We start from the raw sequence: 24,746 nt of genomic DNA, 5'->3' as shown, positions 1-24,746 counted from the left end.
GAGACTTTAAATCAGACTCTGGAGATTCCTTTGTCAGAAAGGAAGTTGTATTGTTAAAATTACATCTGGCTTTTGCACGTGTCACAATTCACAGGAGCGCTGAGCCTCTATTATCTAGTGGCTTTGCTTGCAGCCTTCACACTGTGCTATTTTTAGCTTTTCATCCTGCTGGAATTCAACAGTCTAGTTGTCAAGGCAGGCAAGAGAAGATAGCTAAGGTTGAATTTGTCAATGATACAGCCATGTTGGTTTTTACTATTACTATGGAATGTTACCACAGGGGAGGACAAACAGCACATTCAGGACATCTGACTGCATGGAAGTGTCAGGTGCTTAAATGCAATCATGAAACAGGTTTGAAACCTTATGGAATAAGTAGAAGGTGATCAGAAGACACTGGGGGGTACCTGTGGTTTTCCTGAAATGAATGACAGTCCCCCACACTTTGACTTCAGCTAGGATTTTGCCCTTTTTCTCGCCCCTGCTCTATATGTCCTATGGACATTTCCTTTCATTTTGTTACATGAAGGAGAAAAGAGTTTGGCTGTAGTGTCAGATGAGGATACTATAGGATCAGATCAGAACATTACCCTTTCCTGCTGCATGATGAGAAATGAGTGCATTTGCAGTTACCAGACTCAAAATCCATGACAAGCTTCAATCCAGTGGGCTACAGACTGGGACTTGATGTTGTCACATTACAACGAGCAACTGAAAAGCCACGAGTGAGAGAAAAGACATAATTCCTCAGAGATGACTAGCTTTGTAACATATACCTATTTAACAGTAGTAAAAGCAATGACCCAGCAAAGCACAAAACCCATATGCAGTTCTGATCACAAGTGTTATTGCACTGAAAATAGTGTGCTCTTGTACTTAGCAGAGCTTTTGGGTCATAAAACCCACAGAATTTTAAAGACCACCCAATCACAGCCTTCAGTGGTTTCCAAGATTCTCACTGCACCCTCTCAGACACTCTAACAAAACCCCTCTGCTTCAGAAGATATGGGATATTGCCTTTAATGAAGTTAACGTTAGGAAATGCAGCCAATATGGCACAAACTCCACCCCTGCAACTGACTATATGTATCCAGAGATGTTCAAGTGCCAGGGAGACAAATGCACTTGCTGCTGCTGTAGCTGTAAGGCCCCAAAGATGCAGGGAGCTGCAGGTGGTAAAGGTGCTGCTTTAGGGCTGCTCAGGGTGGAGATTGTGTGCCTATATACAAATGGAAATGGCAGGCCTGGGGATGAAAAAACTCTCCCACTGAACTGTCTTAAATGAGCTCAGCACTTTCTATGCTGGCTGATGCCTGGCAGTGCACTGAAAGCAAATGTCTAGCTATCAGACACCCAGGGTGTTATTGATTAAAAAAAGATTTAAGAGTGGCATATTACAGGTACAAGATAAAATACTTACTTGGGAAAAATCAACAACTCCTAAATTTTCCTGTTCTCCAAATTTAAGGTTAAATCACAATTTTTAGACAATAAGCCATAAACTTCAGTTGTTTGAGTGCTATCTGGCAGGAAAACCTGATTATTGCCAGTTTGCTCTTTGCAGTGTTGAAGATTTGCAGGGCTGAAGTACCAGTCTCCTAGCAACCACAGATCCACTAAGAATCTTCCCTTTGATAGTCCCTAAAATATGTTAATGCCACTAGATATTTCAGAATAAAACACTGGGACCCACACCTAATGAAAGGAGGAGTTTGGATTTATATCTTTAGTCCAGAATAACAGTGTCACTCTTTTGCAACTGGAGCACTGGTTCTGACAGTGACTCAGAGAGAAAGCCAGTTTGGGTTGCTAACCATTTTGGTTTAATTAGTTTCTCATCACCAGATCCCAATAATGCAAGTGCTGATACACGTAACTGTGTGCATGAGCAGCCCCAGTGAGCTTCATGTGACTATTTATGTGTTTAATTACTTGCTGGACTAAAGATTTACAGTCTGAATTTTATCAGGCAATATTTTAAAGGCCTGCTCCTCTCTTTTCCCCCCTGGTTATCTACATGAATCTTATTAGGAAAGTATTCTCTGACAATCTGTTCCAAACATCCTGAGAAACAGAGGATTTAAATCTTGAAAGCAAAGTTCAAAGCTCATATGCTCATGGGAGATTTTGATTCTGTAATTATGTTGTCCTCAGAGCATCCACAGAGTGCCTCACCCCTCCCAAGTGCAGTAAATCTTTCAGGGTGCAGCCCTGAGAGCAGGAGGGAAATAAAAAAGGAGCGAGGGTGTTAATCAGTTCAAATGCCTACTACGAGGGACAGCTGCCGTGGCGTGCCAAGAGACATCAAAAGGGCTCACAGATGTAAGCCAGCCCAGGATGCAAGACTCTGCATTTCATGTAGAATCCCAAAGGATATATCCATGCTGCTGCATTGCTATTTTTAATGAATGAAGCAGGAAGGACTGTTGTGCTAGGCAGAACTTGTTGAAAGAGATTGAAGTTCCATATCTCTCGAAAACGAGGAGAGTCCACAAAAGCTTTTTTTACAGAGGGCTTTTCCCCCTTGGCCATCCCTTTCCAAAGAGACAGAAGAATTCAAGAACAAGCTGTATGAAATAGATTCTCAGGAACCTTGGAGTGAGCCAGAATGGAACTTTCCATATGGAGCCATGCTATAAAGAACACAAAGTCTCTGCAGGGCAGTTGTGCTAATTACACAAAGGATAATATTTCTCACCCACTTCTACTGATTATTGTTTAAGTGCCACAGAACCTCATTAGTTCAGTCTTTATTACATTCATTACAGCAGCTTCACCAAGAAGAAAAAGGCTTCCCCTTATTGGTTTTAAAGGCCAAGGATGACTGACCATTTGTGGTCAAACTACCTGATTGGTTTATTGCAGAGTGAAAAAAAGGGAAAAGAAGCACATGAGAGGCAGTGTCGTGTCTGGCTCCTCCAGAGCAGCCCTGCCTGAGCTCTTGAGTGCAAGAAGGAATGGAACTTTCCTTCTATTTAAAGCACTTCTATTTGTGGAGTATTGAAAAGAGCTGCCACTGATTTCTCTGCATGTAATCAGTAAGCAAAGCTACAGCCAAGTGGAGGGGGATCCTCCAGGTAATGAAGTCATCTGTGATTGAGGACTGTGGCCTTTGTGGAGTAATTGCAAACAGGTATGTCTAGATCTTCTAGATGATAAAAACTGTACAGACATCTGATTGTGTGCTTGTATGGAGCTCTGGCATTCAGTATCTCTTTAGAAGTTACTGCAAAGGCAAGGCAATTTCTTTCTGTGAGTTCTCTGGTGTGTACTGTCAGTAGACACAGCCAGTGAGACTGTTACTGCAGGGGTCCAAAAGGAAAGCATTTTAGAAGCCTTATTTATTTATAAGTGAGATTGTGAGTGAAAAACCCAGATCATAAACAAGCTTAAAATATTTATTTTTATCTTGCCACTTAAGTAGCAAAAAATGATGATGAGATCTGATGACTGTAAAGAAACGTCTTGTTTCTCTATTCAATCAGATAATTTCTTAACTCCTGCATCATTGTTCAGCACAACAGTAAAACCTGTCCCAATGTCAGGGAAGCTGCTTGCTTTCTTATTATATGTCAGCCACATTACACAGACTGCCCTCCTTTGTGACCCCAAATGATTTCTGAGCCACAGACCATATGTTGAGCAGTGTTATTGGCCAAGGTCGGTCAGTCATCTGTTCACTTCCCAGATGACTGCCACGGAGACAACAAAGAGACTGAAACATAAGGAGAGCCTAGCAAAAGGCTATAGAGAGGAGAAGAATGGGGAAGGTATCAAATAATGACAGCCTACACCTGCAAACACCACGTTGCACTGATGAAATTTGCAAGAGCGGTATTATTGCCTTAATGTTGTATCTTCCAGTGCTTTGCTAGGCTAGTGGTTTTTTGATGAATATCTGGCAAAGGGAGGTTGGGAACAGAAAGGTTCTGGCCTTTCCTGCAGAGACATTGTGGAACTGCTCTTTTACCAGAGGTCAACAGAAAGTCACTTGACTCTGAGAGCTTGTAAAAGAAATGCTTTTAATAGAGCCCAGAGAAGGCTCTTCCTTGCCAAGTGGCAATGGAAGAGACTGAGCAAGTCACGACAAAGGGACTTCAGTCAGAGTGGTTCTGTTAATTACCCTGAAAGAGCTCCTGAGGAGATACAAATGGAAAGAGTGAGACCCAAGGGGAATTTCCTCCACTGCTGCCAGAAGTGCTGCTTGGAGGGTGGGGACTTCTGGTTACTATTTCAAAGGGGCTGGGCATCTTCTCAGTTGTGTTGGATCCATCGTGCCTAGGAGGATGGCAGGCTGGGGCATCAGGAAGACAAATGCATAGTGATGAACAAGGACAATCACTTATAGTGACTCGAGGATATGGCCTAGGTTTGGAAAAATAAGGAACCCCCGAGTGGGACCCTAATAAATGAATGAACTCTGCTTTATAAATAGTGTCACCACATGCTGTCTTTCCAGTCAAGGTTAAATGAAGGCGTGATGACTTTCTTTTAAGAAGTCAGCTTGAAAGGGAGTTAGTGGTTCAAACATCAAAGGCAACGTTAGCAACCTTTGCTCAGCTCCTCCATCTACTTTTCGTTTCCTTTTCAGCAGCCCTCTTGAACCCTGCTATTGCAAAATAATTAACTGTACTCACATGTGGAGGTTTCATGTCTAAACCTCCATCTATCCTGTAATTTTCAGTGTACCTGCTCTACAAATGCCACTGTTTCTTCCTGTGTATTTGTGTAGCAATTCATGCAGTGACTGTTGCAATCTTAATCCAGTTAGGAGAGCTGTATTATTATTGCATTGATTTGATGGAAAAGGCAAGGAAAACACAACTAATAAAGATGCCACTTGTTAAGCTTTCTAAACTAAAATACATCTATGTTAAATGTTTTGTTTTCCATTTAAATCTTTCTATCAAGAAGGGAAGATGTTGCTGTGGTTCAAGAACACACTTCATCTAGCTTCCCAGATCGTGCTTTTCAGCTCCTTCTTTGTGTGATAATGGGACTAGTCAGGAGAGTATTGATACCTGTAAAACAAAGGTTGTAAACTGCACTTCCCAATATCACAAATACACAGAGAGAAGACAAGAACCAAACACTGTGACATCTGCAGAGAGAAAAGCAGCTGGATTCAGTGGAAAAAAAATCACAGGCAGTGCTATATCAGTAAAACACTTATGTCTGACTAGAGCAAGGAAATAGGGCACATTTATACTGACAGTGGTCCTTGGTGTGATGGTACAGTTGTGAGTATCAAGCAGAAAAATAAGTGCTCTTGTGCAGAAATAAACAAAGGTAGGCTCTGCATTTGCCAAATGTTTTGGAACAAAGTAGGTGTGATTTTTTTTTAGTGCTGAGAATCTGCTTGAGAAATTAATCAGCCTGATGAAATGGGGACGAGGAGGCTGAAAAACAGTAAAGCATATAAGCAACTACAAAATATGTAAGGGTGTGTTCTTAAAATAGCTTTCTGGATATCCAAAACAAGAGATGCAGTGAGAATCTGAACCTGAAGGTTCAGAGTGTTAGATGTACATTTCCTTTTGAACAGTCTAGACATGAGGAACTGAGGGAAAAAGTCTCCTTCCTTGGAGGGCTTCAAGACTCACTTGGACGTGTTCCTATGTGACATGATCTAGGTGACCCTGCTTCTGCAGGGGGGTTGGACTGGATGATCTCTGGAGGTCCCTTCCAACCCTACCATTCTATGATACTATGTTCTCTTTTTAGGCTGTGAAAGGACTGTGAGGGTGAGGGAGCCCTGGCACAGGCTGCCCAGAGGGGCTGTGGAGGCTCCTTCCTTGGAGGTCTTCAAGACCCACCTGGACATGTTCCTGTGTGACCTGATCTAGGTGACCCTGCTTCTGCAGGGGGGTTGGACTGGATGAGCTCTAAAGGTCCCTTCCAACCCCACCATTCTGTGATTCTATGAAAAGGATCATGGAAAAAACATTGTTGCCATTGTGGCAAAAGAAAAATTCCATAGAAGCAAAAAATTCCTCGGAAGCATAAAATGAAAGGGAAGGAGATCACTAAAATAAGGAAAGGGTTATAAAGGGCATATCTAGAAAATCTAGGAGTAAATAGAAAATCAAAGACTCAGTAGCTGTGAGACTGCATCTGGAATTTTGTGTCCAGTTCTGGGCCCATCAGGGAGATGGAGCCAGGTTGTTCTCAATGATGTCTAATGATGGGACAAGGGGCAACAAGTACAAATTGGAACAGAAGAGGTTCCAAAGAAACAGAAGGAATAATTTATTCCCTGTTGAGGTGAGGGAGCACTGGAAGGGGTTACTCAGATGGGCTGTGGAGGCTCCTTCTCTGGAGACATTCCAACCCAGCTGGATGAGTCCCTGTGTGCCCTGCTCTAGGTGGTGCTGCTCTGGCAGGGGGGTGGCACTGGATGAGCTTTCCAGGTCCCTTCCAGCCCTTGAGCTTCTGTGATTCTGTGTAATTACAATCAACATGACAGGACCCTTTTTTCACGTACACTGTAGGAAAATGCCAGAGCCAGGCACACAAAGCTCATCCTCTGATGTCCTTATTGAATTGGGAAAGGATCTAAATTTACAGATGGCAATTCGGGCTCTATTGATCTCCATGTGATTTTTGCTATTTGATTTGGCTGTTTCTAGAGTTTCATCTGACAGGCATATTCCTCTGGGGTAGACAATTCACTTCAACTTTGAGTTTGACATTAGTATTTATCAGGGAGAGGATGACATCACTCTTCTCTCACTTAAACCAAAGGGCACAGCAAGGATTTGCCTGAAAACCTGTGTTTCAAGCATCACTAGAAAGGGCTGTCAAGATCAACTCCTCTTTAGGCTGCATCAAGGTCAGTCTAGCAGCCTGAATATGAATACAGAGCCAAAAGAGCCCTCAGAAAGAAATATTTCATGCTGTCAGGTCATTCTTTCAAAAAGCAAAGCTGCTTTTCATTCTTTAGAGCAATAACTGACACATATGAAATGAGCTAGTCAAGTTCTATAGGGAGCATTAGTACATTCTATTACACCAGCTGGTACATTCTGAGAAGAAAACATAAAAGCTCTGATGTTCCTGGAACTCTATTTGGAAGAAACAAAGGTTTAAACACATAAGGAGGGTTTGTCATTGTTGGTTTCTATCACCACCTGTATTATTTGGCCCAATAGAAGTATTCTTGCACTGCAAACACTGCCTGTTTACATCCTCATGTTTTCAGGGTTAGAATAGCCCCGTGAAAATGTATGGTGTGGATGTTGTGTATCCTTTCATACTTGGCTACTACTGTATAAGGCTGTCTCCAGCTCAGTGATGACCTAAATACTTCTCTCTTTCCTAATTTTCCACATCAATGGTCTCCAGAGGTGCATTTAGGAATTTATGGCTCCTAGTATCATAGTATCTAAACTACAGGTCTTTTCCCTAATGTTTCACAAGAAAATGCATGAACTGCCACAGAGAGTGATTATGGAATAACCTGTAATATACAGGAATAACCTGTAAGCAGGAAAAAGCTTTCTAACTCCTCCCAGGTAGAATTTAGATGATACCTTGCAGCTTGAGGATTTATATACCTTCAGATAAATGTCTAACTTTACTCTGATACCTATTGATCTTTTAGGCCTTCAGATTGCTTTGTGCCAATGAGCTGCACATGCAACTTGCTCTGTCTAAACATCACTTCTTTTGATCAGCTCTGAATTTCTCTCCTTTCTGTGGCGTTTGAATCTTTCATTCCTGTGTTGTGAAGGCAGAAACTGGAGCACCCGACAATCACTCATCTACCCGAGACTTTGGATGTGTTTCTCCTGAACTGAATCCATTCTTTTTGTTTTCTCTTTCTAAATAAGTCCTTTAACTACTTTTAGTTTCTCTTTCCTAAAAGATCAGGATTTTTGTCACTAATCTAGACCAGTGTTGTGTGGTCAGAAAAACCCACCTTTCTTTTTCTATCTACTTTTTTGACCACACTATTATTCAGGAAATCTTCCTACTGGCTTTTCCATGAGAGTTTTTTGTTCTGTTCCTGTCTGTTCCCCTGCTATAAATTCAGACTTCTTGCCACCAAGTACACCTGGGTTTGTCAGTATTGAATTTTGCTTCACCTTGTGCTGTACCCATCCAGCTCTGTCACTTCTCCTTGAAATCTGTCATCCCTTGATTTTTCTGAATAAGTTTGTGCTCTCTTTAAGGTTTTTCACCTTCACTCTTCATCTACTTATCCTAAATTATTGCTAAAGTCCGACACTAGTCACTGTGTCTACTACTAACCTTTAACTTTTATTAACCTTTTGGACCACTTAGCCCACTTAGTTCTTTTTGTTACCTTGCTTTGAATGACAACAAGGCTTTGCTACACTCCTTTCTGGCTTCTTGATTCAGCTAGTAGAAGCTCATCTTGTCTACAGAGCATCCCAGTAACTAGCAAATGTAGCATATGCAATCTTCTGCAATGACTTGGGAAACCCAGACTTTAAGAAACTGTTGAGAAGGAAGTGTTGGAGAATTCCACACCAGTCAGCCTTGCTCTCTGTGCCTGGAATGACTATGGAGCCATACGCTCTTTGAATCCAATTCCTTGCACATTTGTGGCCTGGGATGATTTGTGAGTCTCTCTTCAATGCCACCCTTGAGCTTTTTGTTAGCTTTCCAACACTGATCTTGTCTGTTTTGTGCACAGAGGTGAAGATACCTCTTTAACTTTCCTATCTGTCTAGTTTTAAAACCAAGATTGTGTTAACTTCTTTTCAGCTACATAGTCAGAACTCCTTGACCCTCAACAGAGTCTGTTTTACAGTCTCCTAGTCTAAAAGCATGACTTTTCCTTCTCACATCCAGGTGCATAATTTTAGCACTGGCTATATTGATGCTCTTTCAAAAGCATTAGAAGTGAGATCCCTTTGATCTCATCATTGTTTACCACACTGTAAATGTTTGCATCATCCATTAAACGATCATAGTTTTGAAAGCTCCTGGCAATCACCAATGAAGGGTTAATATTAAGCTGGATTTTTGAGATCCTTGTAAGGTGATTTCCTATGAAACAACCCTCTGGAGAGCTGTTAGTCATTTCTGGATTCAGTGAAAAAGTGTTTTATTGCTGTTATATAGCTCCATACATTTTTTAAAGGGAAGCGTCATGTCATATTAAATCAAATATCTTTACAGTACTTTTACAGCTGCTCTTTTAAACTCATCAGTCCTTTGGGGAATGTTGGCCAGACTGTGAAGCTGACGTTATCTATAGGCATAGAAACAGCACAATTCTTCTTATCAAACTGATGATGTTTCATAGAGCTTTGAGAAAAAACCCAGTTTAATTCCTTCCTTCCAACCTGCTGTGATTATGCATCACTCACACTGAGAATGTGCTGCAATTATTTGGCAGCATAATTTGAGTCTCAGGCTCCATAAGGTATCTGCAACCACTGCTTTAGGAGTTGGCCCTTGGTCCTGTTGTGTCTTTTGCCTCTCTTTTCAGACTGGTGACCTGACTGAAGCACACTCTTCCTTCTGGAACAGGCAGCTGGGTTTTCCTCCCATAGAAAGTGTGACAGGACAGTGGTAGGGGAGAGAGTGCAATCCAAAGTCTTTGTGATAGAATCAGAATTGCTGGGGACTTGTGTGTGAGCATAAAAGCATGGAAAGCTGCCTGAAATTAATATCAGGTGAAAGAAGACAAATTCTTCTACATGGGTACACATCTAATTCAGGAGGAAAAGCAGGTTGAGGGAGGAATTATGACAATAAAGAATAGAAATGTGATATCAGATAAATACCCTGAAGGCAAAGCACCATTAAGGGGGATCTCATCAATAGTTACAAATATCTCAGTGATGGGTGTCAGGAGGTTGGGGCAGCACTTGTTTTGATGGTAACTAGCAACAGGACAAGGGGTGATGGGATGAAGCTGGAACACAAGTTCCGTTGAAACATAAGGAAAAGCTATGTCAGTGTTTCAGTGAGGGAGCCCTGGCACAGGCTGCCCAGAGGGGTTGTGGAGGCTCCTTCCTTGGAGGGCTTCAAGACCCACCTGGACACGTTCCTGTGTGACCTGATCTAGGTGGGACCTGCTTCTGCATGGGGTTTGGATTGGATGAGCTCTAAAGGTCCCTTCCAACCTCTACCATTCTATGATTCTAACTACTGATATCTGTATTCAGAAATCTTTAGAAAGTTATTCCAACTTAAAATGAAGAGATACTTTAGAAGTAAGGTAAAGAAAGGCCTGTTCATTAGAAAAAAAAGGGACTATTTCCCAAAGTAACCAAAAGGAATGAAAACATGACTTATTATTTTCGTTTAAGAAGAAAATATGCAGTAAGATGTTTAAAATCTCTTATAAACCAACTATACCAAAAGATTACAAGTCACTTCTGATTAATAAGTAATGTAGATAGAGTTTTAAACAAGCTGTTTCTTTGGAGGCATCCTTACCTCTATACTAAGTAGTTTAGTTAAATAAATGATCAAATATAAGGCTGGGAAGTCCTGAATATTTATCAAGATGTTTCAAATAAATGCAGGGTAAACTATTAATAACCAAAGTCATAGGAGCAAGCTATTTTTAACCAAAGGGAATTCTTAACATTCTTTATCATCAGAAATGAAAGCATCTGATTTTCGGTGACATTATGCCAGTGACGTTGTCAACTAATGTTGTTGGCAGAGCCAGGTGTTCTCCCATGGCTCCACAATGGAAAAGCTACACCATTCTTTTCCTTTAAGAAATTAAAGGCTCAAATTAATGTTGGCTCCACAACACATGCCCTGCTCCCTGACTTGTAAATCAGCCTTCCCCATGTGCATGACAAGATCTGTAACTGGGCAGTTTTCAAGGCATTTCAGGACTGAGCAGCTCAAGTGCAGAGCCTGTGCTGATGAGCAAGAGGGTTTGAAGTGCTCTGACTCTTTCTCCATGGGAGTGAAATTTGTGGGAGATGCTTCAAGCTTCCCAGGCTGCCAGGTTCACTACCTTGTATGTGATGAGATCCCAGGGAAACCATTGTAATTTATTCCTGAGAATCAATCCTAAAGCTACTCCCCTCTAACCTCCAAGCAGTAGCTGACACATGCATCCCATCCAGTTCTGGTATACAACCCAAAGATTAGGAAAGAGTGGGGACTCCAAACACAGGCAAGTACTTCTCTGCCTCTATTTATGTCATTACCTAACCCATCAAACAGCTCCTCAATGTTTGCAAAATTAGGCTTGCAAACTACTTCTTTGGCTTTGACTTCACCTCTCAGTAATAAGCAGTTCCCTAGTGACCATAAAGTATAATACCTTGATAATCACAGCACAAATAGCATCAGACTTTCCTACTCACACCATCTTTCATAATCCTCAAATTCCAATTTCCCCACAAATAAATAAGACCCAGTGATAAATAATTTCAGGTCTTTATGCCAGAACTACCAGTTGTTTTGTTGTGGGTTGGTGGGGTTTTATTTCTGCTTCTGATGTTTTGAGAGGTGAACTGTTAATATAACACACTAATGTTGCTGGCACCTAAGTTTTACACCCAAAGTGAATGTGTAACACTCCATTGCACCAGGTTTAAATAAGAAACACAGAAAGTAAAGAGAGAAGCAGAGATGTGCAAAGGGCTGCTACCTTGGGTATTTTTGGAAACACAGGAGACAATGGGAAAAGATTTTAATGGTGTGCCTATTATCTGTGAAAGTAACAGATGACAATGCAAAGCAAGGTAATAAAGAGGTGGATTTATTTTTGACAATAGCAAGTTCTGCTGCACTCTTCCTGAAGTTTGTAGTTTGCAGCCTATCTAGACACTCATTTATCTGCAAAACTGCATTACAGGGGTTTGAGTGCTTGTGCTTGACACAGAAACGTAACATATTTTTAACTTTGAGCTATAAAAGGAAAGTGGAAATATAGAAAGTCTGTGACTGAACTAAGTGTGAACTGCTTCAGCCTCCCAGTTCACAGAGGCTGCAAGCCCTGGGCTGTGACTGGCCAAAGATTCAGGCCAAACCTTAGACAAGGCAGTTAAAATTGCCACAACATGCAGGTTTCTTCACGTAAATCAAAGTTTTCAGGGGTTGCCAATTTGCTGACATTAGCACAGAAAGTAATCTCTTCAGGGAGAGAAATTTAGATGGCACACATGGGGGTTAATATGCTCACAGATTTAGGTGCCCTCCAAAGACCAGTGAAGACAGTATTGCAGATGTATTCGTGCACAACCCAACACCTTTGTTGGAAAATGCTAAGTTGTATTTAATACCCTAGAACTCTCCCCAGAAAATGCAACTCTCATGCCATTACTGAGCCTTACAGAGTAGGTAACTTTGGAAAGGACCAGACTTACTGGTCTGGGGCTAAGAACCATTTACTGCCATACATACAGCATTTTTCCTTTGACACACTGAAGCAATTTGGAAGGTAGTCATCCCCTAGTTTTTTCCTTCATGTCATCCTAGAGCCATGCTTTTGTAAAACCCTGAGATCATTAGGAGGTTCCTAATCTATAAGGGTATTTGTGTCATGATTCAATCTCAATCTATCTTCTCTGGTGAAAAAAAGAAGAGAGTTGTGAAAACAGGTCATTCTTTTGGTGAATGTATGTGTACTTTGGTTGCAGAAAGAAGGGCCTGGGAGTGACACTCCTGCAAAACTGCCCACTGAAAAGAAACAAAGAGGCTGCTCACCATAGATAGTTTTAGGAAATACACAGCTGCCCATGCCTTGAGGTATTATGTCTGTAAGCACAAGCCCCACTTGTCCCTCAGGGCCTCAAGAAAGTTGACCCCATGTTCCTACTGTTTCAGTGTGAGGTGATGGAGCCCTGGCCCAGGCTGCCCAGGGAGCGTGTGGAGGCTCCTTCCTTGGAGGGCTTCAAAAGCTGCCTGGACACGTTCCTGTGTGACTTGATCTAGGTGGGACCTGTTTTTAGCAGGGGGATGGACTAGATGATCTTTAGAGGTCTTTTCCAAACCCTATGATTCTATCGTTAAAAATGTGTTTATGTGAACTTGAGAGAAAATGTGTCTACTGAACTAGAATCAAACCTTCACCTATGAGCACCGTGCAGAGCCACACCTTTACCTTGCTGGCAGACTGCATGCAGCGTTCTGCAAGTCATTTCCTCTTAGATACAAACATTATACAACGTTGTAGCCATCATCATAATTTAACTTTCTATTCTGCAGCTGAGGAATAAACAGAATGTTTTCAGTAACAAGCTGCATCTTGAAAGTTTTTGACAGAAAGCAAAGCAAGGCATAAATGCTTAAAAATAGTAAGACCAGAACTGCTTCCAAGCAGCATAGATCAAGTACTTTGGTTTTATGTTTAAGCACTACATGGGTACAGGAATATTTTCTGGTGTACATTAGCATAAGGACTCCTCAGACTATTGAAATGTGAGGAGCAATTGATCATTCTGTGACAGAATTCCTTCATCTTTTAAGATATGCTTTTGCAATACATCCATTTTATGAGAGCATCTTGAAACACTGCACAAAACTGATTAAGAGTTACTTTACCACTGGGGAAACTGAGGCACGGCCAAGATGACCTTTACCCAAAGTTACACAATAAACCAGTGGGAGCAATTGTAAGAAAAACTGGTGTTAGGCCCTCCCTTGCTTTGATCACCTCAGGAAAGCTTTCATTTGTCTCAGGAGCTTCCATTATTACCCAGATTTAATAGAAGTTTCATATATAGTGGTAAACCCTGCAAATCTATGTCCAGCTTCACTTACATTTCACTCTAATGCTTATCTGGAAAATGGTTGTTGGTAGACAAAACAACAATCAGCATTGGAGCAACTGGGATGCTAACAACTGTTGTTCAAGAGAAAGTAAGGATTTAAGAGACATTTGTTAGCCAGTTCTTCCTGATATATTACAGCAGTGCACATACACCTTCATAACATTCCATTACAGCTTGGAGGACACATGCTCATGTTTGTTAGAGCTATTAGGCTTCATGGTTTTGAGGAATGCAAGAATCAAGCTATTGATCTGTGGTCCTAAAATAACCAAGTTACTAGAAAAGCTACCTGTGTTTTTTCTTCTGATGACAGAGTGGAAAATGCTTAATCCCTAGTTGTCATGATGCTTAGCTAATTACCGTGTTATTAAATAGTGACTCAGCCAGAAGGCTTCATTTGTTCCTTCCTTCTCAAAGAACAGGAGGGGTTATGCAATGAGAAAATGAAAGCTGAAACTTCTCAGCACCCTGCTCTTTGTCACTGTTTCCCAATGTAGGGGAGAGTTGTATTTCCTTCAAGGAGGGAAGGAATGCTTAAGATGGGAATGTACACAAGAGAAGTAGGAAACCAACAACAGCTGCCAAGACACAATTTCTGGAGCTGTGCCACTGCTGTGGTAATATCAGGCAGAGACACAATAACCTGTAAAAATGATTCCTGCAGACCCGAGCTCAGAAATGAGACAGCTATGTCAGTACCCACATTTGTTCTGAAAGCCTGGTGACTGAAAAACAAAGCCTCTTCCCTTTCCAGGTTACCTCCTGCAACTTTAGCTCCTGTACTCCACAATGTTTATGAGCAAGGTGCAAAAAAGCCACCAGTAGCTTGTGAGGAGAACAGCCGTACTTCTTCCTGCCCTTGCCTATTTCCAACATAAATAAACAGATAAATAATAATCTGCCAACAGCTTCCCTCCTGCTGTAGGGGAATGTTTCACATTTTGTTGGAATAATTAACAGGCTTTTTGTTATTTTCTCCTACCATATGCTTCTTTCCTGCTCTATATTTGCAATGCCTCAGCTCAGCTCCCAGTTTTGCAGCACTGGGAGTTGAACAGCAGACTGGGTGTGGAAGGTGGGTAGAGCAAAGGGAAGAGGAGAATGACTTCTATGCTTACACCCTAACACTGGAAGGAGAGTTTAGAGCTAGATAAGGTCTGCTGTTGTAGCTGTCAGTGAAGCAAAAAGCCATTTGCTTTTAACTGGGGACTGAGTGGCTCAACAAAAGAGCCAAACTAATTTTGGTTTAATTATTTATTGTGTTCCAATTCTCATTACTGTTTCTGTTTTAATTGTATTTTTAATTAACTGCATTGATTGTAATGGACTGTACACTTCCCTCATGCAACTTTGCTGACTGCTTTAGCACCCATTTTGGTTTGCTACAACATCAAAAAACAGAAGCAAGAGGAAACCTCAAAATACTGCAAAGTGGAGAAGATGAGCATATCCAAAGCAAATGAAGGGACTTTTCCTGCATTTTCCTGCTTAATGTAGGCATCCATTAGGACAATTTTAGCAGCTTTTCTCACCAATTTGTCACTCCCTGTACATTCTTTACAATGAACAATTAAGTATGGTTTGCAGTGTGGTGATTCTGATTCCTCCTTGCCATAACCTCTTGTGTTCTGGGCAGTATTTTATCTTCTGCTGTTGTTTGGGGATCAACTCTGCTGGAGTGGCAGGAGGCAAGTGTCAGGCACAGAACTGCCTCTGTCCATGCTGTGTTTGCATGGCCTGTTGCTGGGCTGGGGACTTCCTGGGGCCCAGCAGCCATTGGGCATCCCCTGGCATCCTTCCTGGAGGGTTGACATGGGCTCCTGGGCTGTGGACACCTCAAGTAGTCAGAATCATTAAGGCTTACTGGTGCCCTCCAGCCCCTGACTGTTCCCAAGCCTCAGTTGGTGTTTAGTTTCATCTTGCTGACTTGCAGGCAGTCCTGATTTTCTTGTTGCAAGACTATGATTCAGCTCTGAGTCTCCAGAAATAGGATGTGTCTGGTACTTTCTGTGAGCTTGCAGCACAGTGCAGCGTAGCAAGCAGTGAGAAGGTCTGGCTGGCTGCTGTAGAAATAAGTGGTTGTGAACCACTGCTGCTCATTTTAACCATGTTCACACAGCAGGTTTTTGTTACTACAGTTATCTAGGGAATAGCTGTTCTTGGGAGGAAATGTCCCTTTATTTTCAAGAGAACAAGTGTTGCTGCACAAACAGGCCAAGTATTTATTCCTCATTCTCCTTTGTTTCAAATGCTCTCGCTATCCAAGCAGGGAGCAGGAGGCAGAGACTGCCATATCAATGATCATTCTTCCCCAACCAACATCAAATATTAATGCAAACAGCTCAGAACCTCAACAGATGCAGATGTGTGTTTGAACAATTTTAGCTTGTCTTTGCAAGTATTGACTTAGCTGTCAGAAACTGAGAAATGTTGCCCAACAGTGTTGTTAACAGAAGGCTTTGAAGCCTACAGCAATAGGTACTCCACTGCTGGTGTAGCCACCTCTGTTCAGCAATAGGTACTCCAATGCTGGTTTATCCAATTCTGTTCAGCAATAGGTGCTCCAATATTGGTGTATCCAACTCAGTTGAGGTTTTTTTTTCAACAATAAGTCCTGGGATATCCTTTTGGTAGGGAAAAAGGAAACATTTCGTTGCAGCTACAGTGGTGATGAGGGATGTGAGACATGGTGGAATGTTTAAGCAACTTTTGTCTATTCTAGGTACTGAATAAGTTTTCTATGACATAGAAGAAAGGCTATGACTTGAAGGCTTTCCCATTGAGGTTGATTTCCAGGAGTGGGAAAGCTTCCTTTAAGCTCAATCAGTACCTGCTTGTTCTTGGGAAGTCAGCATTTTGGACATTTCACAAGCATCCTCTCAAGAGCATTACACAGGAGAATAAATGCACTACAATAGTTTCCAAGCTATATCAGACTACATCAGACAAAGGAGAAGAGTTGTATGTTTTATTTACTCTCCGTTTATAGATAGCAATGATATCTGAAAGCACATGTATGTACTTGCTAACACCAAGTAGTAGTGGTCACCCTGAGACCCCCAGTCACAATTAAATGTTATGAAGTACCCTCTGAATAAGATTTCCAGTCAATTTTGCATTTCCCTGTTAATATTTTCCCTCATATTTTCTCATTTTGCTTATGAGAATATCATGGGAGGCTGTTTTAAAGCCAAGATTGATGGCATCTGGTGCTGCTTTCTTACCCACAAGATGTGTTTTCCTGTCATTTAAAACTCCTGGCACCGAAGATTTTCATCTCAGAAGGTCAAATTTAAGCTGCTTTGCAAAGAGGAAGGAATTGAAACAAATGTCTGAGCTAATTTGTGAAAATGCCATTTTTTTAAAGAGTTTTGTAAAAAAAATAAGTATTTTATTAATGTAAACCAGCTTCACAAATGAGTCCTGCTTCTCTTTATCAGACCCTACGTCAAAGCTGGCAGCTCCTGCTATTCTGAGACATGACTTGTGGTGTTGAGGCAGGTAAGGTTTCGTTTCCAAGGCCTGTATTTAGTATGAAATCCCCTCAAACCATCCTGTAACTCATCAAAGTTTCTGCTCATATAACAGTTTTCATATAACAGTTTCTGATGTGAGGTTAAGACCCAGAAAGCTCCAAGCCTACAGAGAAAACAGAATATTTCAAGCACAGCTTTGGCAGAGCAATGTAATACTGATCCCCTCTTTCCCTAAAATGTGTAGTGTGCTAAGTTCATATCCAGAAGTGAACTTTTATTTTACTCAGGTTAGACATTAGAGCACAGTGGGGAGGGAGGAAGGTTACATCTATGTTTCTAATAATTGCATGCACTACACCAGCGAGCGGGATTTTAATAGCCAAAACCTTAGAATGAGCGAGGCAAAAATATCAGTCACTCACAAGGGAAAAAGAAATCAGAGCAACTTCTGGCTCTGAGCAGTGCCTTGCATTGGAAATTTCTCTTTGTGGAACTCAGAATTTTTCGCTGTGTTGACCAGAGAAAATGGCTGTGTTAATTGTTACATGTGTCTATGAGAGAGAGTCACTGCAGGCTGAGGTCGTCTGCTTCTGTGATATGCCAAAGCTACGTTATGACAGGGCAAAAACCCCCCTGATTTCATAAACAAGACAAACACAGGCTGCTGGCTGAAGGAAGAAATGAAAAATGGGTTGAAACACCTTTAAAATATCATAAATTTCACAGAAAGGCTTTTAGGCCAAATCTGGGCTAGAGAAGAAAGATCTATAGGTCTTTTGTACCTCTTGCTCTTTTGCCATCGCTTGTCTGGCTCTGTAGTTTCCAGGTATCTCTGATGATGGTAATTGTTATAACCCTGTTGCAGCTTCCATTACTCTGAAAGTACCATTACTTTCTAAAGGCACCCAAAGCTAGAGAGTGCAATTGAGAAGTGATTTTCAAACCCAGAGGAAGGGGAAAAGTCATGTTAACAAAAATCACTGGAAAGGGAACACTAAACATTTTTGATTGCCACGGTTGCATTGTGCCAAGAGATATCGAAATCAATGTGAACTGCATGTGCTCAGCATTTTTCTCTGGCTGAGTGGCTGCCCCTCTGAAGGCAAATAGTAGATTTGGCTGAAAAATGGGTTTGTGCTGTGGTTGGAGCCCTGAATTCTGTGCAGGAATTCACCATTATAATAATGTCTGTTCCTCTGTCTAAACATCTCTCTCCCGACTCACATGCTGCTCTTCTCTAAAAATATAGGGGGAAGAGAAGGGAAGGACAGGGAAGGACAAAAACTGAAGTACAAATCCTAACTTCCAAAATTGCAGGCTTTATGATGAAATAATTTAATTGAAAACACACTCTTTTCGTTGTCAAGCAGCTTAGATTGTCTTTATTTTCTCTTATCTTGAATAAATAGCTTCCGCTTTTCAGCAGTGCCTTAGAGATGTCCATGCTCTTTAAAGACTCTGATCTGATTTGTATTTGATGAGCTGAGAAGCTGTAAATGACCATATGTGTCATCTTGGGAACGTTGTAGCTCTCTGCACTGTGTTCGACTAGACGAAGGATCCATTAGTGACCCAACGGAGGTGTTTTTAGAGCAGGCAAGGAGAACTCTCTAAACACCATATGCTCGTACTCTTGCTTGTAAAACGATGTCACATCTGCTGCTCTAAAAACATTATGCTGATCTCTCCTACAGTACATGGCTGCTGCACCCCTCTTAGCAGCGGAAAAGGGAGTCAATGCCACATTACTGGGACAAGAGGTGTTAACTACAGCTGAAATTGCACCTGACCTTCTTGCCTTTCCAGATCTTGTGACTGTACTGTAAATGTCACAAACAAAATGAAGGAGAGGATTCAGCACTCTATATTTAACTGAGGAAGCTGAGGAAATATTCAGATTGCTAGTCTTTGCTCCATCTTGCCCCATTTGGCTACTTTGCTCCATTTTGGCTGCTGCTGGTATGAGGTACAACTAACACTAGGACGTGCTTCAAACCTAATGGCTCTCTCAGAGATTGAGGAGACAATTTAAGATAGCATGGTCAGTGGAAAATGAGGTTTGCCTTTGATTTCAGATGGAGTGAGGTCAGAAAGCACTGCCATTTCTTTTGGCCATCAGGTTTTATAGCTTGGAGTATCTGTCTGCTTAACACCTACGAGGTGTTATGAAGTTAATTTGCCTACCCTGGAAGCTCCAAGTGTGCATATCTGCATACATTTGCAGCACCACTCATTACTACTGCACCCAGAAGGACAAAGTCATCATAGTGCTACACAGAGTTAGAAAAACAGTCAGTGATGGTATCAGGAGAGAAGTTATAATGCTACATTAAGAATCCCTGGTAGTATCTAGTAACTGCAGCCCCAACTGACTAAAGCTTGGCTTTCCACACCCAGATTCAATTGTGATTCTTATACAGTATTAGCAGCCACAGGGATTGGTTTCAGGAATCTGCAGATGAAGAAGAAAAGAACAGAATGGAGTTGCTATGGTTTATACTGCTAGCAGCTCACTGGCTATAGTCATTTTGTATGGCAATGAGTTTAAAGCTAAGTCTGAAAACCACTGTATTTGTTGGATATCTCTGAAGAGTGAAAAAAAGGGACCAATATTTTCTCTCAATCAAATTTTGGTAAAGGAACTAGGTCATGTCTTTTAACGTCTGTTTTGACAAAGCATTTTTAGACTACTGACAGCCTGACGGTCACCTCCAGTTTGCAAGGCAGAGGGGAGTAAGCTTCTAAGCAATGTCATGCAGGTTAGCACTGCAAGAGAGAAGCCAGGATGCCAGGAAAGGTGGCCATGTGGCATCTTTTATTGCCTCATATGAGGCCTTAATGATATGATCGATCATGTGGATGTCATGTGCTAAGGAGCTGAAGCACCTGATACCGTTCTCTTTCTTACCTTCTTCTGGTAACCTTCAGTTGTCAGAGCTATGGATCAGAGCTTCATTCTCTCTGCTACTGAGGGTGATTCTACATTGTCCTGCCTGCCTGAAAGTGCAGGAACAAACCAGAAAATAGGACACTGAAAGGTATTTCAGGCCTGCATTCTACTGAGGCTTGATCACTGACCTGTGAAAATCACTTTATCTCGCTACGTTTCTATTCCTCTCACTCTTCCTCTTTTCCTGTAATGCATGCATGAGTCAGTGAAATAATAGATACTTTCCATTATAATGTATTTGAACCCAAATCTTACTTGTAAACATCACTGTTCTGTAAATGTAAAAGAAAGATTTGGTATTCATCCAAGAACAAAGCAATTGTCTTTTTTCCAGCATGGAAGCAGGCTTGAAGGTCTGAAAGAAGACTGGAAGCCCTCTTGTATAAAAGAGCTTTGGCCTAGAGCAACAAAAATCACCATATTGTCTGCTCTCTCACTGAGACTCAGTTAGAACTCAGGTAACTCGGAAACTAAATGTCTTTAGAAATGGAATATTAGTTGCATTCCATACAGCTGTGGCATTCTACCACAGCCTTTGCAGGACAGCCTCACTCTACCTCAGGTTCCTTCCTGCCTGGGAAGCTCAGGTGTGTGAGGCTGTGATTTCTAAAGATGCCTCTGCACCTTCAGAGAGCCATCCCCATGCTAAGGCGTTCTTACAAGAGCACCTGTCATGAGCAGCAGAAATCCTCATCCATAAGAGGCAGCAGGAAGGACAGAAGTTTGTATCACTTTTCTTGCTTTAGAGGGATGAAAGGGCAGGTGGAGATATGAGAGAAGCAGGGATGCAGTTAACTTGGTAGCTGCAGTATGTCACATATGGAGGAAATCTGAAGCTGATGCCAACCAAGCTGAGAAGCCCACCGAATGTATTGCCTCACAGACACATCACTCTGGGTTCTGAAAGGGTCTGTGCTCATGCAGTGATGCCATCGAAGTAGTAAGCAATTGTCATTGGGTCTAAATGTATTGGTGCGACTTTGCATGAATGCAGGTAAAGTCTTCTCAGACGCTGTGCCTTAAGTTCCTGTGGGTCAAGGCCATGTTTTCACCCTCTCACCACCTGCCCAATTCAGGCATGTTTCATAGCAGCTGGCCTCTAGCATCTGGTTTTATAGCACATCTGGTAGAAGTGCCATTATCCCAACCCAAGCTTGTTTTTGAAGACATCCTCTGTGCCGAATTAGAACATTGTATTTCTATCAACTCAGAGGATATTGCAGCCTAGCAAGTCATTTGTATTGATCAGGCTTGATCTTGCTTGTTTTGTCTGATGAGGTAATGTCATGGCCTTAGGTGACAAGTGAACAATTCCTTAGGATATGTACACGTAAAGTTGAAATGATGAGCTCAATAATTAGGTGCTTCTAAGACCTCTTGCATACAGAATGTGTACTACAAATAGTTTCTTATCAGGTGGAAAGTTACAGTTCTTCTAGGAAAGAAACAGGATCTTTTTGATCCTGCTAGCTGTCTGGAAATTCCTCTGTATAGATCTACAGCAAAGGTGGTTTCCTGGTGAGATTTCATTCCTGTGGCAGCTGTTTGTAAACTGATAACCGCTTGCTGCAGAAAAATCCCTGAACATTTTCACCAGTTCTCAAAAGTCTGAAAGTTAAAAATCACTTTAGTGGGTCTGGATCCAATATTGACCCATCAAATGTAGAGCAAACAGAGTTTTGGACACCTCAGGGCTCTTCAGAAAGCGTGGCAGAGAAGAGGCAGTGTCACAGCATTCCTCTTACTAGATGCATCTTTATCAACCTCCAACTTTCAAGCATGTTCTTTCATGCTCTTCAAGGTCTGTGTTCTTATACCTCTGCTATCTGTTTGTATACGTATGTCTATGTAACTGGATCCATTTCTTTCTCTCAAAGGTTATCTTCTGCCTATGAATAATAAGTTGGCAACTAAAACATGAAACAGTTTTAGGGAATGTTCTATTTGCATATTCAACATTACATAACCAAGATCTTTTAAAACATCTTTACAGTAATGGCACCCAAGGCTGTACAGTTACCACTTTGCTTCTTACTGGGCATGCTTCAGATGAGGACTTGCACTAAATAAACTGCATTGGGGTCAAAAGAGGAGCTTCACATACGAGACTCTGGATGTGGCTGAATGCGATTTTCTTGTGGGTTTTTTTGCCCTGCCACACCTTTCTGCTCTCATGTAGAGCTCTGCAGTCTGAGGCACTGCTTGCTGAGGTTAACTACTGCATTTAAGGTAAATGACTAGATTTACAGACTCATGCTTAAATCAGGGTAGACTGATGCCTGCACTAACTGAGTAGAATTAAAGAGCACTCAGGAGTGTTTAGTCAGATAGTACTCGATCGGTTGGATGTTCCAATCTGTGCAGCATGAGCAAGTCCACTGGAAAAGATGCTCTGACAGATGCTTAATTGAAATGTGAAAAAAGTGTATCCTGCCATGGGCTCAGGCTGGAGCTTCCTGACCCCTTTGCAGGACAGCATCCGTTGTGGAACTCGCACAACCTCGCATGCAAATTCTCTCTGTGTTTCATTGTCTTTCACCTCTTCTCCCTTCAGCCATCTTTTGATAGCTGATAATTAAAACATCCGAGAGCATCCTATAAAATCTTAAGCTTGGGTTGCTGAAGCTTGTATGCAATTCTTAAGACTGGAATGTTCTCTCATTTGCCACAGTCCTCTGTGAAAACAGACAACTTTGTTTCTTTGTTTTTAGATTAGGCTTTCTAAATAACGCAGCTGTAGCAGCTCCTGTTTTAGCAACATCTGTGTACATGTGTAGAGCCTTAAACAACAGTTCCTGGAGCTTTACTGTTTTAGCAGCACTGTAACTTCTGCTCTGGAGATGTAACTGCACAACGTATCACTTCAAGGTTTGGCAGCTCAGTGTTTCTGACAATGTCATGCAAGTAAAGGACAACAATTCCCCTTTGCCTTCCAGCATAGGTGTAAATATCTTCCTCAGCCAAAGGAAGAATCTCATTAAAAAGTAATTAAAATAATAATGATTCTTGATCAGATTACAGCAGAAAACGTCAGCCTTTTCATTCTTTCTCACTTCTTAAGGGTTTGTTTCTCAGCAAAATGAGGAAGCAGATTATCAATCTAGACACACAGATCAATCTAGATACTCCAGACACACAAACCTTGGCAGTCAGAGCTCTTGCTAGTATGTAAAACACACTAATTGAGTGTGCCTGTTTATTGTAGAGATACCTGAGCAATCTCTAAGCTCTAGTGACCTTGACTACCCAAGTTATCTGTCACAGTACTCTCTTCACCTTTTTTGGGCAATGCCTTGACTGCTCATACTGACCTGATCTGCTTATACATATGCTTCTTTGCAGTGCAGGAAGCCTTTCTTACTTGATCTTTTAAAGCCTTTCCTTAAGACAATAAATTAAAACAAGTAGGGAGCTGTATCCTGTCCTTCCTTCCTTCCTCCCATATCTCCTAGACCTGGTTTCTTCAGCTAGTAAAAATAAACTCTCCATTTTTGTTCCACCCTGGAGAAAAGTTTGGATACACAGTAAGAGCCCACCCAGGAAGACAGAAGCACTTCTTCAACAGTTGCCTTAATGCACAAGCACTTGTCACACACTACCCAAAGAAGTGATTTGAGAGAGAGCTCACCATGCTTGTACTTCTAGGCAGAGATGCAGATTTTGTGGCTGGCATTTCTTTGCTTTGAGAAATCATAATTTCTACAGGGCAGCCAGATCTTGTTCTGCACGAGGCACCATTATCAAATGACCTGAGAGAAGGACTTGTATCCAAGGACAAGGATTTCTCTAGCTTGCGTGTTCGCGTTCCAGCCACAAGGTCGTCGCTTCTCACACTCTCTAAGTCTATTTCTTCCGGGGTTTTCCCATCCAGAATGTTCTCTTTCCAGCTTTCAGGAGACTTTCTTTTAATATGCAGATCATCTAGGCTTCTCACACTGGATGGGAAGGTGTTTTTCAGTTTGGCAGCTCGGTATGCCCTCAGGCTCATGGGATCAAGCACTCGGAAAGTCACTTCATTAATAAATTGCGAGAATTTGAGTTTAGCTTCTATTTTCTCTTCCACAACAGACAAAGAACTTGACGATCCTTGACTCACCAAGCTCAAATCAGATGCAGAGGAGCTGCTCTTCTTGTGAGTTTTCTTCTGTTTCTGGAGCTTTTGGCTTTCGTTGCCCACTTCTGTTGGATACAGAGAAGAGTGTTCCAGTCCGTGCATTTTTTCACCCCCTTTCTGACAGTGCTTTGATCGATGGGGTCGATAGCCTTCATCCTTATTTTTGCTTTTAACAAAGCTTTTAGCTTCTGACCTTGCACTACCCTGTAACTCAAAGCTGTCCTCGCTGGAGCTGCAGCGTTTTGAGTAACTGTTCATTGTCAAATCTCTCGAGAGTTTCCTCTCCGCATCAGTTCCCACTTCTGGTACACATGTTGTGCTGGCTGCACTGCATGCTCTTTCTTCAGTCACCCTGCTAACCCTTTCTTGCTTGGCTGGTCTTCCAGGCACAGCACCCTCTGGCTTAACAGGGGAAGTGGAGCCCTTTGACAGTGACTCCATTTATTTTTGTGTCTGTGTCAGCTGGCATCAGTGAAAGTGGC

At 41.7% G+C, this 24,746-nt stretch overlaps 1 protein-coding gene across 1 annotated transcript in view; it reads right to left on the bottom strand.

The window, feature by feature from the left end:
- Positions 1-24,522, bottom strand: part of BEGAIN (brain enriched guanylate kinase associated) — a 151,440-nt gene extending 126,918 nt beyond the window's left edge. The window contains exon 1 of the mRNA XM_061998405.1: positions 23,779-24,522. Coding sequence (XP_061854389.1) covers positions 23,779-24,522 — 744 coding nt within the window. The remainder of the gene's footprint in view (positions 1-23,778) is intronic.
- Between the last annotated feature and the right edge of the window lie 224 nt (positions 24,523-24,746).

This window comes from Colius striatus, chromosome 6 (assembly GCF_028858725.1).
Source record: "Colius striatus isolate bColStr4 chromosome 6, bColStr4.1.hap1, whole genome shotgun sequence".
Lineage (NCBI taxonomy): Eukaryota > Metazoa > Chordata > Aves > Coliiformes > Coliidae > Colius > Colius striatus.
This window is presented reverse-complemented; position numbering and strand designations above follow the sequence as displayed.